This window comes from Euprymna scolopes, chromosome 42, assembly GCF_053919585.1.
Source record: "Euprymna scolopes isolate OS-2025 chromosome 42, ASM5391958v1, whole genome shotgun sequence".
NCBI classification, from domain to species: Eukaryota; Metazoa; Mollusca; class Cephalopoda; order Sepiida; family Sepiolidae; genus Euprymna; species Euprymna scolopes.
In genome coordinates this window covers 23,347,337-23,365,829 of record NC_136523.1, presented here as the reverse complement: position 1 = coordinate 23,365,829, position 18,493 = coordinate 23,347,337, and the positions used below count along the sequence as shown (strand labels likewise).

Below are 18,493 nucleotides of genomic sequence, written 5' to 3'. Positions count from 1 at the left end.
TCCTCTCTATCCTGCTTTCTTTTCTTCTTTCTTCCCACTTTCTTTTTCGGTATGCCCCCACTATTTCTGGCTGACACAAGCAATAGTATCTATTGATTCATTGTAATATTTTAACCTTTATTAAAACTTATTTATCTGTAACACATCGATTTCTATAACACAAATATTGACATATGTGTATCCACTAAATCTCTACTTACACATAAGTCACTTTGTCTGTGTGTGAGTTTGTACCCTATGTCCTCTGAAACGGCTGGGCTAATTATTTCGAAATTTCACACAAATGTATTTGGTTTTTGGGAGTGTTCTTAGATAGGTTTTGTCTCAGAACGTGTCCCATAAGTATCGAACTCTGATAATTGAAAAAAATCTGATTAAAGTTTGAAATGCAAAAGTCAAGTATCATGGTTCAATTGTGCTCTGAACAGAAACATTCGTTTTGAACGTGCCTGTCCTTTCAAAGGACTGTTGATTTTATATGTGGGGCCCTTCTGCTTGTGCAGTGATAAAACTTCCCAAATGCACTTGTTGTGCTGTTAGACTGTAAAAGGTCAAGATCGAACCGTTCCTTCTTTTATTGGATTTAATTTCCAAATATTTTAAATTTCTTCCTTTTCATTCCAGGTTTCAAAATAATAAATTTAGGCAATAGAAGGTTTTATCGGTCAGTGTGCGAAAATAACACTCAAAATGAGAGCAGTAGTTCAAATAATCCAGATAATGCAAGTTATCAATAGGGCCATGACAACAGCATATTATTTTCATTGGTTTGACTCTCGAGTATATATCCGACACAGTTAATCAACCGAGAACCACATCACTCTATATAAAAGCATATAAGATATAAACGGATACACACTCGAGAGTCCGTGCTCAGCTGAAAGAGAAGCAAAAACAAAATTAAAAAGAAGAAAAAAGAAACAAAAAAAACAGTAAAAAGTTAAAAATGAAGATGACACAACTAAAGTTATGGGCTAAAAAATTATACATTTTATGGATTTAAAAGTTTTAAAATGATTAAGGTTGGCAGGTGGGTAGGTTTGTTAGTAGATATTAGCTAGTGCATACTATTGGTTGTATTGTTAATTTACATTTTTTGTTTTTACCACTATTTCACCCCAGACAAGGCACTGCCACTTTGTCATAAGTAACAACTATTTGGGACCACCTTAGCAGAGATACTATGTAGGGAGTTGGGCAGCGAGGTATCTGTTCACATTACACTTGAACTTGCATGTCAGTACAGTCAGAGAAGCCGAGGAGGCCTGGGAGGGAATTCAAAAAACTAGGGGAGAAGCTGGAGTGTGATGACTAGGGCCTAGACAACAGCATATTCTTTTCATTGTTTTGACTCTCAAGTATATATCCGTCACAGTTAGACACAATTAATCAACCGAGGACCACATCACTCTACATAAAAACATATATGATATCAACGGATATATATACCTGAGAATCAAAACAAGGAAAGAATATGCTGTTGTGATAGGCCTAGTGATGACCATGTGCTGCCCTGCTCTACAATTGGCGACCCCAATGTTGTTTGCAACCGTTGTCTTCTCTTTCACCGTCATCTCTCACATTGACGTCAGCCATGGGTCGGGTGCAAAGGTTCACAAGTTTAAAAAAACACAAACTCTCAATTGCACATCGTGGGTGTGTGACACCACTGATCCTCTACATGCTAACGTCCTCAGGTACATAGTCATTTCCGGAGGCTGTCTTCGTCAGTTGACGTCAGCTCATAACTCATTGCCACTCCGAAAACTATCTCTAAAATATACTGATCAATCCTTTGTTCCTGTTACCGCCACACCTTGATTAACAATATATATATATATATATACACTAGTGGTCCTGACCAGGGATAAAAATATGCTTAAATATGAAAATTTGTCCAGATTTCGTATATATTATTATTAGGGCTATGACAACAGAATATTCTTATTGTTTTGACATTCGAGTATATATTCGACACAGTTAATCAATTGAGAACCATATCACTCTATATAAAGCACACGAGAGTCAAAAAAATAAAAAAGAATATGCTGTTGTCCTAGCCCTAGTTATCAATCCTCATCTCAAAAATTACAAGACGTAATATTTTTTTTTAATTCTTGCAGGTTAAAATGTATTTTATTTTATTTTATTTTATTTTTTTTTTTTTGGTCTCATTTTACAGGTTTGCTTGCGAAAAAAGCTGTGGAGTATGGACTAAGTGTAAAGCCATACATAAAGACGAGTTTATCACCTGGCAGTGGTGTCGTGACCTATTACCTCCAGGAGAGTGGGGTCATTCCATCTCTGGAAAAACTTGGGTGAGAACAACTTTTCCGCAAATCTTAATCTTGTGAAAAAGTTTTCCTTCGTTTTTAAATAATTTAATATCTCAAATTTCTCTATCCTTTTCAATTATCCCATGTTTCAATTCCTCTCTATTTCTTTATCACCATCATATATGCAAAGGTGTCATATATGCGAAGGTGTCATATATGCAAAGGTGTCATATATGCAAAGGTGTCATACTTGATGCTTGACAAGATTTTTCCCTATATAATACATTAATGAAAGTGTTCAGTTTTCCTGCGATTTCATATTTTAGCACAAGGTTTCCAAGCAAAAAAAAAAAAAAAAGCTAAAGAATGTAAAAAAAAATAAAAGTTGAAGAATGTAAAAAAAAATAAAAGTTGAAGAATGTAAAAAAAAAAGTTGAAAAATGTAAAGAAAAAAAGTTGAAGAATGTAAAAAAAAAAGTTGAAGAATGTAAAAAAAAAAGTTGAAGAATGTAAAAAAAAGTTGAATAATGTAAAAAAAAAAGTTGAATAATGTAAAAAAAAAAGTTGAATGTAAAAAAAAAAGTTGAATAATGTAAAAAAAAAGTTGAAGAATGTAAAAAAAAAGTTGAAGAATGTAAAAAAAAAGTTGAAGCAGGTAAAAAAAAAGTTGAAGAATGTAAAAAAAAACCCTGAAGAATGTAAAAAAAAAAGTTGAAGAATGTAAAAAACCTGAAGAATGTAAAAAAAAAAGTTGAAGAATGTAAAAAAAAAGTTGAAGAATGTAAAAAACCTGAAGAATGTAAAAAAAAAGTTGAAGGATGTAAAAAAAAAGTTGAAGAATGTAAAAAACCTGAAGAATGTAAAAAAAAAGTTGAAGAATGTAAAAAACCTGAAGAATGTAAAAAAAAGTTTAAGAATGTAAAAAAAAAGTTGAAGAATGTAAAAAAAAAGTTGAAGAATGTAAAAAAAAAGTTGAAGAATGTAAAAAATAAAGTTGAAGAATGTAAAAAATAAAGTTGAAGAATGTAAAAAATAAACTTGAAGAATGTAAAAAAGAAACTTGAAGAATGTAAAAAAGAAACTTGAAGAATGTAAAAAAGAAACTTGAAGAATGTAAAAAAAAAGAAACCTGAAGAATGTAAAAAAAAAAAGAAACCTGAAGAATGTAAAAAAAAAAGAAACCTGAAGAATGTAAAAAAAAAAAGAAACCTGAAGAATGTAAAAAAAAAAGAAACCTGAAGAATGTAAAAAACAAAGAAACCTGAAGAATGTAAAAAACAAAGAAACCTGAAGAATGTAAAAAACAAAGAAACCTGAAGAATGTAAAAAAAAAAGAAACCTGAAGAATGTAAAAAAAAAAGAAACCTGAAGAATGTAAAAAAAAAAGAAACCTGAAGAATGTAAAAAAAAAAGAAAGCTGAAGAATGTAAAAAAAAAAGAAACCTGAAGAATGTAAAAAAAAAAAAAACCTGAAGAATGTAAAAAAAAAAAAACCTGAAGAATGTAAAAAAAAGAAACCTGAAGAATGTAAAAAAAAGAAACCTGAAGAATGTAAAAAAAAAAAGAAACCTGAAGAATGTAAAAAAAAAAGAAACCTGAAGAATGTAAAAAACAAAGAAACCTGAAGAATGTAAAAAACAAAGAAACCTGAAGAATGTAAAAAACAAAGAAACCTGAAGAATGTAAAAAACAAAGAAACCTGAAGAATGTAAAAAAAAAAGAAACCTGAAGAATGTAAAAAAAAAAGAAACCTGAAGAATGTAAAAAAAAAAGAAACCTGAAGAATGTAAAAAAAAAGAAACCTGAAGAATGTAAAAAAAAAGAAACCTGAAGAATGTAAAAAAAAATTGAAACCTGAAGAATGTAAAAAAAAATTGAAACCTGAAGAATGTAAAAAAAAAATTGAAACCTGAAGAATGTAAAAAAAAAAAGAAACCTGAAGAATGTAAAAAAAAAAAAGAAACCTGAAGAATGTAAAAAAAAAAAAGAAACCTGAAGAATGTAAAAAAAAAAAGAAACCTGAAGAATGTAAAAAAAAAAAAGAAACCTGAAGAATGTAAAAAAAAAAAGAAACCTGAAGAATGTAAAAAAAAAAAAGAAACCTGAAGAATGTAAAAAAAAAAAAGAAACCTGAAGAATGTAAAAAAAAAAAAGAAACCTGAAGAATGTAAAAAAAAAAAGAAACCTGAAGAATGTAAAAAAAAAAAAGAAACCTGAAGAATGTAAAAAAAAAAAGAAACCTGAAGAATGTAAAAAAAAAAAAGAAACCTGAAGAATGTAAAAAAAAAAAAAGAAACCTGAAGAATGTAAAAAAAAAAAAGAAACCTGAAGAATGTAAAAAAAAAAAAAAGAAACCTGAAGAATGTAAAAAAAAAAAAAGAAACCTGAAGAATGTAAAAAAAAAAAAAGAAACCTGAAGAATGTAAAAAAAAAAAAGAAACCTGAAGAATGTAAAAAAAAAAATATGAATCAATCAAAATATCATATTTAAGCATATTTTACAACCGGGCATGCCGGACAACTTGCTGATATATATATATATATATATATATATATAGTGCCCACAATGTCTGGCTACATAATGTAGCCAGACTTTGTGGACACCTTGTATATATACACTGATTTTCTAAAAATAAAGTTTTATTACTGATGTGGTCCTGTAAGGGTCGGAAGAATAACACAACTTGGCAATTAGTGTAAACAAAATATGTTGAGCAGAAAAAATAAATACAACAAACAGTGTGATTATACGTCAGTCCAACTGCCACGGTGTGCATGGCCTGTATGCTAATGCTGAGAGACATATTCTTTATTGTTACAGAGACAAGATTTTACTCCTTGTTCATCCATCCTTGGTTTACGATTGCTATTTCCTGTTAATTTTAGTGTCATCACTAGTTTAAGAGGTTATCTGTTGAATATTTTCACACACACACATCTACTGCTTTATTTATATAAATGCAGTCGTGTAAAGAAATACACAACAAGTAGTTAATGAATACAAAACATATCGAATAAAAAAAGTCAATACAATAAATTGTATGATTATACGTTAGTCTGACTGCCATGGGGTGCGTGACTTGTGTGCTAATTCCGAGAGACATATTCTCCTAATCTTTATAATAAATGGAAGAATTCATTATTATCTGTAGGGTGGACACACCACAGCAGTTACTGAGGAAAATGTGTTTTTTTTTCTTTTGTTTTTTTTTTTTGTTTTTTTTTTTTCAATATAAATGTATATAAAAATTGAAGTTCAAATCACCACAACTTTTATTTTATGTGAAATAATACATTTTTACATAATCACTATTTTAATATCAACACAAAATGATTTTCAGATTTTATTTATTTTTTTGAAAATCGTCACTTTTATTTATAATTTTTATTATTCTCCTCTTTGAAATTTGTCCCACTTGATTTCATGTTGTTTTGTTTTCTCTTTTATTAATAGATTCCATATAGTGGGTTATGGTTGTATGACTTGTATCGGCAACAGTGGTCCATTGCATGAAGGCGTTGAAGAAGCTATCGAAAAGGTATCTTATCATTGCAGCTGATCTCCGTAGTTTCTAAGTTTGAGTAAATACATCCCTAGTGAATCATTTTATTTACATTTTCGAAAATGTTACGGATAACAAAACAAATAAAAAAAAAAAAAAAAGGAATGAAAACAGCATTATTATATTTTAAAAATGGATTGATTAGCACAACACACCCGGGGGGGGGGGGGTCAACTGAAAAAATAAAAAAGGGTGGAAAATTATGAAGATGTAAGGGAGAAGAATGGAAAAAAATCTGATCGAACATTTATTTCTGGTTTGAATCTCAAGGGTTTCTTGCTAAATCGACCCCCACGTTATAATTTTAAGAATAGAAAGTGGATCTTGGGTTTACTTCGAGCAGCCGCATAACTCTCACTCTCCTTATTTTGTCCTTTAGTCCTTACATTCCATGAGCAATGTTTCTGACAAAGGGGGAAGAATTGCTGTTTTCTAGGTCAAAATCTGTCCTGTCTAACACTTATTGTTGGCAAGTGTTTGACTATGAAGTAGTATTTTCATTTTTTTTTTTTTAACTCCTTACATCAAGTGGCTTCATGCCTTCAACATTGGTACAGTAGACAAGAAATAATCCTCCTTTATATTTTAAACAACAGAATTTTGACCAAAATTAGAGTGAGTCTCTTTTTTTTTTTTTTTTTATAAATTAGATTTAGTATTGTTAAGTATTGATTCTATTCTTTCTAAGGCGACATAAAAATTGCTGCTAAATTCTTCTGTTTTGGGAATTTTACTCACCCTGAGACAGATATATTTTTAGTAGATTCATATGTTTGTGCATTTAGCGGAATTTTTATTTTGTAATTTATTTTTTTTTACTCCTTGTTTCTGTCAGGGTGACCTGGTTGCAGTAGGTGTGTTATCCGGCAATCGTAACTACGAAGGACGTGTCCACGCTTCTACGCGAGCCAATTACTTGGCTTCTCCCCTTCTCGTTGTTGCTTACGCCTTGGCAGGAACAGTCTGCATTGACTTTGACACAGAACCAGTTGGTAAGACCATCGCATTTCTTTATCATCTATCCAACTATAATATAAATCTCACCTGTCTGTTTAAATGTATGTATGTATGTACGTATATCTGCCTTCGGACGACAAATATCATAAATTCCTTCACTTTTGCACTTTTCTACAAGAAGGGATCTTTTCTTTTTCGCCAATATTTTTAAAAGTCATCCCCTCTTTTTGATTGACTAGCCTTAATTTAAACCTTCGCCACTTCTGGTTTGGCAATGGATGCAACGGCAAAGACGTCATGGTTTTATTTTTTTCACATTCTTTTCCTCCTCCGCGGTACAGGTTCGAGCCTGCCTGACTACTACCACTTTTTTTTTCTTTTGCACTCAACACACACCTCCAAACACCCGGGCAATTCCAGGCACCCAAGCTAGTAGAACAATAAAAGTGAAGGAATTGATTTGAGCCTGGTTAGTACCAGACGGGTGACCATTTGGGAATTCTAGGCGCTGTATGTGCTCTCTGCTTATCTCGGCATTTGTTTCCAGTCATCCTGAACCTATACTTGCCACTAGTATTCAACAATGTTGACACAGGTGAGGTGGGGTTGGCGATTGCGCAACTCTTGCCACAAAAATTGCACGTACAGGCACCCTTACAGTGGGTACTCATAGTCTATCAAGACTGAAAGAAGCCTTTTTTTTATATATATATATATATATATATATGATATGTACACGAGAATGCTAGAAGCTGTTCTAAACATGTCCTTGAGGCAACACAAAAGAGCAACTTTGCAGACTTTCCTCAGCCCTGATCAAAGAAAGAATAACCAGTCGCTGCTGCTAAGGATTACATCATCAGCGACATTCTTTCGTGGAGGTGGTTCAGTGAGGATACCTCACCGAACCTACATCAAGCAACTTGTGAAGAGGTATGTTGCAGCCGAAATGGCATAAGAGTTGGAAAGATCCGTGACACTACCACGGCAGAAAAAAGCATATCCATAGTTTCTCTGCCAGACCTAAAGCCAGTTTGTGACTCTGGAATAGCATTAGGACAAACATCCTCCAGTAACCTGTTTAATAGAAGTCGTGCAAGAACTTTCCCAGCAGCTTCCAAAAGCGTGATCCCACGGTAGTTGTCACAAATTCTTCTGTCCCTTTCCTTTAAACAGGGTCACCAAAACACACACCATCAATCCAATCCTGTGGAACAGGAGCACCTTCCCAGATTTCCTCAACAAAACCAAGGATAGCATTAGCAATATTCACACCTCCAATCTTAAGAAGTTCCACTGGAACACCATCCAAACCAGGTACCTTTCCACTGCTGACTTGTACGATAGCCAATTGCACCTCAACCAGACTCGGCAAACGATCCATTCTGAATATGATATCACATTGTGGTAGGCTATCAATTGCATCATCATCTACTGCTGAGGGATTGTGAAACACATCAGTAAAGTGCTCTTGCCAACTTTTCAAATATATTTTCTGGATCCCTAATGACAACAGAACCATTATTCGACATCAGAGGAGATATTGAAGAGGTAGGAGGACCAAATACTTGACGCAGGAATCCATAAAATTCCTTCAAATTTTTTGTGTCAAACACTTTTTGGATCTGCTCCGTTATATTCATCCACCATTGGTTTTTCATTTTTCTCAGCTCACGTTGCTTTGACTTCTTTGTATTCTTGCAAATTAGTTGTATGATCGGAATGATCTTCACCAAGTAAAGATTCATAAATAATTTATCATTTGGATTATTCTGACTGATTCTTATGTTGGTTGTTTTCACAATGTTTCAACTAATATAACCTTCAATCTTCTTCCAGTGTAAACTTTAAACTTGAAGACTCTTTAGTTGAACTCTACAATCCGTATCGAATTGAACTCTTTCTTTCATCCATCGGTTTGATTGTTCTAACTCTGACTAAATAGAAGTGATAATTTGTTATTCTTAGTTATTGCCTGTAGTAAGGATCGAACCTTCAATCTCCAAAAGATATCCGTGGACAATTTTAGTAATAATCAATTTTAATTGACAGTCTTCTAATGGTTGAAGGTTCAATCCTTACTACAGGTAGCATAAACATAAACTAACACTTTTACCTCATCATGGATGATGGAACAAGAATAATCTATTACCATGGATTTAAATAAAGAATTCACTTGGATGGAAACTTTGTCCAGGTTCCTGAGTTTGACTGAGATTTACAGGTTCGACTGGAAGGTTCCCAAGTTGTAAAAGATGCACGTTAATAATGTCTGAGATTACATTACACATTTTTATTTTTAAGTTGCTGATTTACTTTCAGTATTATTTGATTTGTTCATTCCATTGTCCATTGTCTGATGATTGACATCATGTGTTTTATTCAGATTACTATTCTAATCTTGGACATTATTCTCACGATGTAGGTTTCCTAGTTTAAAAAGATGTCAGAGCTTACATTGACTGAAACATTGCAGCTCTATCAGGATCGGAATAATAATCTGAAAAATACAAAAATTACTTGTGACTTTTTGAGATTCTGCTGATATTAAGACATTTTTTTTTTTTTAAATTCCAGGTCACAATAATGAGGGTGAAGCCATTTATCTGAAAGATATTTGGCCATCAAGGGAAGAAATACAAGTGAGCCTTTATTTTTTGTTCTTAGAACGTAAGGGTCTACTATATGGGAATGTGAGAAGTTGATACCATAATAATTAAATTTAACTTTGGTGCTTATTTCAAATTAAACTTATTTTCAAAACAAAAATACAGAAAAGAAATCTTTAACAGGACTCTACATTGCGAGTGAAACAGTCGCATTTGCGAATGATTTTTCAAAGTAGCGACTAGAAATAAGAAACGCTTATATTTTGGCAATTGTATTTCTTTCACTGACAATCTTCCAAAGCTCACTACTCAGTGAAAAATATCTTTTCAACTTTTAAAAAAAAAAAAAAAAGTTAAATTGTTTAAACAATAAAAGTTTAATAGAACAATATGCTTTTCTTTCTTTTTTTAACGAAGGCTGTTTAAAAAATATCTGAAGAAATTAGAATGTTTATACCTTCAAGTATGAACATGAAATTTGTTGTATATTTAGAATTACACTTATTTAAAAAAAACACAAATATTTTTATGATGTACATATTCATCACAGAACGAAGTTGTCATATTCTAAAAATCAGGTGGGTTTGGCTAATAACTTTTCTATTTGACTAGTAAACGAAAATATTTGGTTGTCAAAGGTCAACTAAAGATAAGTTTGTCCGTAGAGCCCTGTTATAGCAAAATTAATATTTACAGAGAATGTTAGTGCAGGTGAGGTGGGGAGTTATATACTGAAGACATTTCCAGACGAAAATTTATCTAAAATGATTGGCTTTCATGTGAAATCTTTTCTACATTTTAAACAGGCTGTTGAAAAAGAATTTGTGATTCCTGCTTTGTTTGAAGAAGTCTACAGAGTAATTGAGGTACGATTTATTTTATCCGTTATCTTGTGTGCAAATCACCCTCTCCCCACTTCCTTCTGTTCTCACTGTAGCATTTTTATTTTATTTTTTTATTATTGTTTATTTAATCACGTTACTTATAAAGAGTTCAGCAAATGGAGTTCAAAACTGTATGAAGTATGCAAATATCTTCAGTAGTTCAAAAATTGCTGCAGGGGTTTTCAGAAATAACTGCAGGGGTTTTCAAAAATATCTTCAGCAGTTCAAAAATATCTCCAGCAGTTCAAAAATGTCTTCAGTTGGGGGGAGGGGAATAGCTTCACTAGTTCAGAAATGGATTCGGCAGTTCAAATATATCTCCGCCTGTTCAAAAATAGCTTCAGCAGGACAAAAAAATATTTTCAGTGGTTCAAAAGTTATGAGAATTTAAAGCTCAGAAATTTGAGGGTCAAAATTGATATTATTATATGGAAAAAAAATTTTTTTTTTAAATCACAGACCAATTCCCAACAAGAAATTCAATAATTTCTTCACCGTTTCTCTAGTTTTAGAGCAATTTTAATAGAATTTGAAATTCTTATGAGATTTGCAGGGCTACCTGGTTTTATCTGTGACAAAAGTGTAAAAATTTATTAAAGCTTCTATTACCCTACCTTCATCCGCATCTCTATCTTTCTCTCTCATCCCCCCTTCCCAATTCACTTTTTCTTTGCTCATCCCATTTTTGTCTAAATTTTAAATATTATCTAGAGTAACGATAGTCAAAAATATACCAATTTTGTAGGTGTTTGTTTTGTATTCTTTTTTTTTTTTTTTTTTTACTTTTAACTGGATATGCAAATATGTATCCACACAGACAACTGCTCTTTATATATTAGTATTGTATGTTCTTTCTGATTCTGTTCTCAAATCATATTTGTAACCCATTATTAGTGAATAAGAGATACCAATATCAGTTTTGATTTTTTACACTTTTTAAAAAATGGAATGACTAATAAGCATGGCATATGTAAAGTATGTATGTATGTGTGTATATATATATATATATATATATATATATATATATATATATATATATATATATATATTCTTGGATTCTGCATTTTTGGATTTTACCATCATTGGATACTTTACCTTTCACCAGACTATCCATTCACATGAAATCACTTTTTTATTCACCCTATTTCCTCTGCTTCATTTTTTGTTATCAAGTAAGATCTATGACTTTTAATACTTTTGCAAGCAAAATCCTATCCCGCATTTTGCTAATCCCTATTCTCTAATGAGAAGGAACGTATTTCTTCGAAACTCCGGGTATTAAGGACTATCCACTTATTTTATGTTTCCTTTTTAAAATTAAATATGTTTTTAACTCTTTTTCAAAGTGTTTTTTAACATGTTTTATTAACTACTTGTTCTTATATATACATATATAGATAGATAGATTTATTACATTTTCACCTCAAACAAGGCACAGTTGCACTTTGATTTTACTATCAGGGACATAAGTTGCAGGGATAGTATGTAGGGAGTTGAGCAGCAAGATGTCTGTTCACATTACACTTGAACTTTTGCATGTCAGTACAGTTGGGAAAGCAGGAACTTGGAAGGGAATTCCGAAGTCTAGTAGTTCTGGAGAAGAAATTATTAGAGTAGAAGGCTTTCTTACATCTAGGGATCTCTACTGTGTAAGGATGGGACTTTGCTGCTTTCCAGGTTTTTTAGGATCTCTAATGTGTAGGGGTGGGATTTTTCTGCTTGTCGGGTTTGTCGGGGGTATTTATGTCAAGGGGTACAAGGGCTTGTAGTTTGTTGGAGTATCCACCATTAAAATACTTGTAAAACGCATGTAACACGTGTGGTGGAAAATTACCAGGTCTGGCGTGCAATAACTCGCTTCGTGGACAGGTCGGAAATCTTCAGTCCTAGTCGACAGTCTACCTAAGAGATGCAAAACTCTGACAATACAAGCATGTGTGTTCATTGATTCTGTGGCATATTTTGCGCCAATTAATGTAATCAGTTTTATCAATAAGTGTGAATCGTTCTACACAAGCCATTACAACTTTAAACAACTCATCGTGTGGGTAGTCCATGATCCTCCCATCACTGATGTGTGTGTGTGTGTATATATATATATATATATATATATATATATAAACTACTTCATTTACTCACATTAATATACGAAAGTATAAATTTATGCATAAACTTAAAGTATTTACTTCAACAGTGCTCAATATGTAGGTAGATCTAGTTAGTAAGTTATAAAATATATATGTCGATTAAGCTACACTGAATATTCGACGTTTCATCCACTTTAGGATTCTTCAGGTAAGCCTGAAGAATCCTAGAGTGGATGAAACGCGGAATATTCAGTGTAGCTTAATCGCCATATATATTTTATAACTTACTATATATATATATATATATATATATATAGAGAGAGAGAGAGAGAGAGATGTGTGTGTATGTGTGAAAAAAATATTTTACACCGAAAATTATAAAAAAAAAAAGGATTTTTTTTTTATAATTTAATAAAGTATTTTATTAACATTGATTTTCTAAAATTTTCAAAATAACAAAAAAAATTTCAAAATAACAAAAAAATTTTCAAAATAACAAGCTCCTTATATTATTTGATGCAAATATGATTAATTTCATATTTGTAGTTTCTTTTAATGCATTAACCTGAAAACCTCTTTTCTCTGATGAGAAGAATTGCATTTTTTTGAAACTCCACGGAATAAGGTCTTTCAAGTTTATTTGTACTCCTTGATGGATTATGATCTTAAACTATATCCAGTGGTGAGGCCCCAGCTTGCGGGCTTTGGGGAGTGTGGAGCCACCCTTTAATTGCCATTGCTCCCAGGTCCACTCTGACCCGGAGTGGTAGTACCTGTTAGGGTTCCAACTATGGGTTGAATAGAAACCTACTTGAAAACAACAAATATATTCTATTAAAAAATTTTTCTTCAAGATCTTTGGATTCGGCATTAAATAACTTGAAAAGGGCTGATATGCCGTTAACCAACCAACCAACCAACCAACCAACCTTGATGGATAATCAAAAATTTTCTATGCATTCTTTACAGATTTTTTTTTTTTTTTTTTAAATTTGAATAAATTTTCAATAATCAAATTTTTCTAATATATATATCAATACACACACACACACACGCACATTTAATATATCTTTATTTTTGCCATTAATATTATTTTCACTTCCAAACATATATATATATATATATATATATATATATATATATATATACTAGCTCTACTCGAGCACGCGTTGCTGTGGCTCAGTTTGTTAAAATGGAACACATTCCTCAAGAAAAATCGCATTTTGTTCGTTTATTTACTTTTATTATTTTTTGCAATTTTTTTTTTATCAATAAAAGTTGTTGTTTTTTTTTGGGGGGGGGGTCTCCCCCCAAAAATTAATTTTTTACCATAAATTGTTAGGTGAAAGTTTCTTGGGTTTTTTTTTTTTTTTTTTTAGTTTTTTTTTTTTTTTTAGTTTTTTTTTTTCAGGAAAACTTGCACTTTTTGTTTGTAAAGAAATTTGGCAGTAAACGTTTCTTTTTAAAATGGAATTTTTATTATAAAAAGAACAGATTAATGCTTTATATGAACATTGTAAATAGGTGAAAGCAGAGAAAAGTTTGATTTTGTTTTGTTTTTTTCAAGAGACTCTACAAATTATTTTTTTTCAACAGATGTTAAGAACTATCGAATTATTTATATAAAAATAAGTCACAGATTAGAAGTCAAGTGAATTGTCCTGTCAGATATCACATTGAGGTAATACTTTCAACTCGCTATATTTGTATCTATTTTTTCAAAGAGCATCTCCTCTGAGATTCAAGGTTACCGAGCAACATGGGACGAGTAAACTGATTGCATTTTTTAATTTTTTTTTATATATGAAAGTAATTTTGTCTCTATGAGAAACAGTCTCCACTAAACCATTCTTCCAGTTTTCAGCCGGTAAAAATAGTTGCTAAGGAGTCACGATTGATGAAAATTGAGACTTGACAGGTGTAAGGTACTTGAAGTGCTCTTGTATTTCTGGCGATAGTTTAAACGGTAATGACTAAGACTTGGAAGGCTAAATGTTTTGGTTTTGGTCCGAGCTGATAGCACTCAACTCATATTTTTTTTTTTTTTTAAATCACTATATATTGTGTACAAAATGATAATCGATAGAGTATTGACTCTATAATTAGCAAAAGTACCCGTCGTTGACTGGGTTCAAAAACAGCCTACAGAAAATGGACTCTGATTTATGAAAGTATGATAGGTTATGAAAAGGAAGGGTTGTAAAGAGATAGTTTCGAATTTGGGGGTATCAAAACCAAAGCAAAATATGATGAAAGTAAAAATAAAATAGATAAACCCCATAATTTATTATACCATACCTGTTCACATTGAAACATTTATCACAATATTCTGTGGATCTATATTAAAGAATCTTTGTGATATATTTCCATTCTATGGAGGTCAGGTGTGAACGAACACCCCATAATTTTATTATACCATATTTCTTCAAACTGAAACATAATTATCAAAATATACTTACGCAGATAGATATGAAAAATCTTTATTAAAGTTTGTGGCTATTTCCATTCTATGGAAGCCAGGCACAGAACGCAGACCCCACAATTTTATTATACCATCCCTATTTAAGTTAAAACATACTTATCAAAGTATTCTTATGTACATCTATATCAAAAACACTTGTAAACGTTTTTTTTTTTTTATACTTTGTACTTTGTGGACCAGGCGCGAAGGCAGACCCCACAAATTTAATGAACCACCGTTCTGCCAGATCAAACATACCCATTCCTGTGTCTCGATACATCTTCTATCATTATATGTAATTAGTTTTTTTTTAAAATAGTCAACCATATAGGAGCCTATTCGTGACCAGACACACACACACACACAGACATTCAGCTTTATATTATATATATATATATATATATATATATATATATATATATATATATATATATATATACACATAAATGTACTATTAAAAGTGTACATTGTTGTCTTGTATGCTTGTTTTGCTAATATGTCAATGAAAGCAATTTATAAAGTTTTGTTTTTCTGTACAATTTTAGGTTGGCTCCAAACGTTGGCATTCTCTAGAAGTGCCGGATGGTCTGCTGTATCCATGGAACCCAAATTCTACGTACATCAAATCTCCTCCTTTCTTCGATAACATGGTAAGAATCCATTTTACTATTTTCTCTTTCTTTATCCTCGAAGATTCATTTTTCTCGACCTTTCTCGAGAGTATCACAATATTGGCGATTCTCTCAATCCGCACAGATTGACATCCATGAACAGAAGTAGTTGTTTTGTCATTGATACATGAGTAGGTGACTCATTGGATAGTGATGATATGTTGTGTAACGTTACCCAACACGTTGTAGGCTCAGTCACAAAGTAGACAAAGAATCCTCGAGTGGCTTCTGGGCATCGATAAGTGATGACTCCTTTGGGAAAAAAAAAACACCCAAAATATTGTAAGTGGTGGTGAGTAGTCAAAATCTGGGTAAACTTGTTGTCACTTAGACTCCAGGAAACACAGGTTGTTCTCAAAGAGAAATCTTTGCTGCTAATCTGTGTGTAAACTAATAAATGAATAATAATAATAATAATATTAATAATGATAACATTAGTAGTAGTAGCAGTAACATAATAGTAGTATTAGTACTAGTTCTTTTCTAATGTTACTCAACGGTCCTGGATATGACCTAAAACTATATCCGCTGGTGAGGCCCCACCTTGCGGGCCTTGGGGAGTGTGGAGCCACCTTTTAATTGCCATTGCTCCTAGGTCCACTCTAACCAGGAGTGGTAGTACCTGTTAGGGTCCCAACTATGGGTTAAATAGAATCCAACTTAAAAAAACAAATATACTCCATTTAAAATCGTTCCTCAAAATCACTAGATTCGGCATTAAATAACCTGAAAAAGGTTGATATGCCGTAAAACAAAAACAACCAACCAACCCTGTGACTTTTGGTTATGCCCTAATCTTAAGGAAAACCTTAGAGGCTGTCATTATGTGACAATTGAGATGAGAGAGGCTGTGATGAGGGTCAGTGACACACTCACACATGAGAACCTCCCTGAAGTCTTCGAGAAGTTGTTGGAGCAGTATAACAAGTGTATTGCAGCTGGAGAAGATTACTTCAAAGAAGACGAGAGTTTCATGTGTGCACTATCACTAAAAGTGCCCATACGAAAAAAAGTTTGAAAACTTATTTGAGGCACGTCATATTTGTTCCGTTTCAAGTTGTCTGTGAATGTTAAAAGATGATCTCTTTAATGCGTATATCTAACCTCCAATTTGACATGCTAATGGAATTTTCCACAATTTTCTTTTATAGTTTTAACTGCATCTGGATTTTGGATGTAGAGAATTTTAGATCTTTGCCCCAATGAGCTGAAATCTCTAGTAAAAAAAAATCTCAAACGACTGTGTGTGTGTGTTTGTATGTCTGCTAAATACTTTTGTCATCCGCATCGTACATGCACAAAAATAGCATCGTTAGAAAGAGTGATCTCTCGGACAAAAAATACTGAAAAATTGGGAAAAAAATCATAGCTTATTTCGTGTAGAAATGTTGTTTTGTTCGAAGAGAAGGGGAGGAGGTCAGATAAAAACCTTGCTTTCAATGTGGTTTGCAAACCGTGCATGCGCTAAATGTCATCATGTTCTTCTGTTTTAAAAAAACTAAATTTGCGACGTTATAACATCTGTATTTTCATGAGTCGATCGATAAAAACGTTCGCTTGCTAACTTGAGCTATGCGAGTTCACGCGCCAATTTTTTTGTTGCAAAATTTTGCTTCCAGTTTCACTTCCGGCTGATATCACCCAAGTCCTGTTTCTTTTTTTTGTTTTTGTTTTTTTTACTACCTGGGAATGCCGTTCTCTGCCACTCCACTCCTATTGCCACAATATTTTTTTCCCTCACTAGTATATTTATAAAAGGTGGTTTTTTTTTGTTTTTTTTTTTGTTTTTTTTTTCAAGCAGTGAACTGTAAATTAAAATAAATCACAGAAAAATATATTTATTAAAACAAATATGTGTTTTTTTTCTTTTTCGTTTCTTTTACATAGGTATAACCACTTATCAAGGCCTAGAGCCCACTCGAGGATAAGGGTTAAGTTAAGAATGTACAATAGTCAATTAGACAATATAGTAATCGTTAGTAATGGAAATTCGGTAAATTTGTTAACTTATATGGAACGGCTCATCAATATATACACCGGACATACCAATAACTTGGTTGTAAATAATTATGTAATGAGAAGAGTGATAAATGAATAAATAACCGTCTATTTGTTTGTTTGTTTTTCTTTTCTTTACTCTTGTGATTCCGGTCCTTTCCGCATTGCTCTCGGCTTTTAAAACTTCCATATATTCCTTTACTAGCAATGCTTCAAGCAAACTACCATTTACTTTCATACAATAATAGTTGAATAATTTGATTTTTTGCAATTTGTTTAAAAATTTTACTTAAATTTTTTTATTTCTAAAGTTTTTTTTTATTTTATTTAAATTTGGACTTTTTTTTTTTTCAATTTTTTAAACAAATATTTATTTTTTTTAATTAAAATTTCATTTTATTTTATTTTCAATTTTTTCAATTAAAATTTAATTTTTTTTTTTTTTTTGAAAGTATTTTTTATTGCTAAAGATTTTTGTTTCTTATTTTTGCAGACCATTCAACTTGATCCTCCTCAAGATCTTCAAAATGCTTATGTCCTTCTTCACCTCGGCGATTGTGTAACAACTGACCATATTTCCCCCGCTGGTAGCATCGCCCGGAACTCTCCAGCAGCTCGCTATCTCTCAAGTTTAGGGTAAAAATATATTTATATTTCTCTTCATCTGTTTGTCTGTCGGTTCCACTTTTTTTTTTTTTTAAACTACTGAACTGATCTAGCTGAAATTTTGTATGGACCTTTGTTATGATAACGTACATCAAATGGTGCTTCTTTGTTATTAGAGCAAAATTCAGAAATCAAAATATTCAATTTCAAGTTAAATCAATGGTATCTACTTGTCATGTCACAGTAATGAACATATCCAAGAATTATGAAAAACGATAAGGTAGAAAATTAATTATTAATGAAAACAGTTTTCAAAGACAATTGACGAAAATTGAGTTTTGCTATAAAAAAAAAAAATAGCAACTAGTGTTTGGATTGAAA

At 31.8% G+C, this 18,493-nt stretch overlaps 1 protein-coding gene across 4 annotated transcripts in view; it reads left to right on the top strand.

The window, feature by feature from the left end:
- LOC145266963 (cytoplasmic aconitate hydratase-like) overlaps window positions 1–18,493 on the top strand; it is a 135,685-nt gene that overhangs the window by 110,357 nt on the left and 6,835 nt on the right. For all 4 annotated transcript variants that reach the window (XM_080122800.1, XM_080122799.1, XM_080122798.1 and 1 more), the window contains 7 exons: window positions 2,183–2,318; window positions 5,731–5,815; window positions 6,675–6,831; window positions 9,374–9,438; window positions 10,212–10,271; window positions 15,383–15,487; window positions 18,000–18,142. In XM_080122800.1, the coding sequence (XP_079978926.1) occupies window positions 2,183–2,318; window positions 5,731–5,815; window positions 6,675–6,831; window positions 9,374–9,438; window positions 10,212–10,271; window positions 15,383–15,487; window positions 18,000–18,142 (751 nt within the window). The remainder of the gene's footprint in view (window positions 1–2,182; window positions 2,319–5,730; window positions 5,816–6,674; window positions 6,832–9,373; window positions 9,439–10,211; window positions 10,272–15,382; window positions 15,488–17,999; window positions 18,143–18,493) is intronic.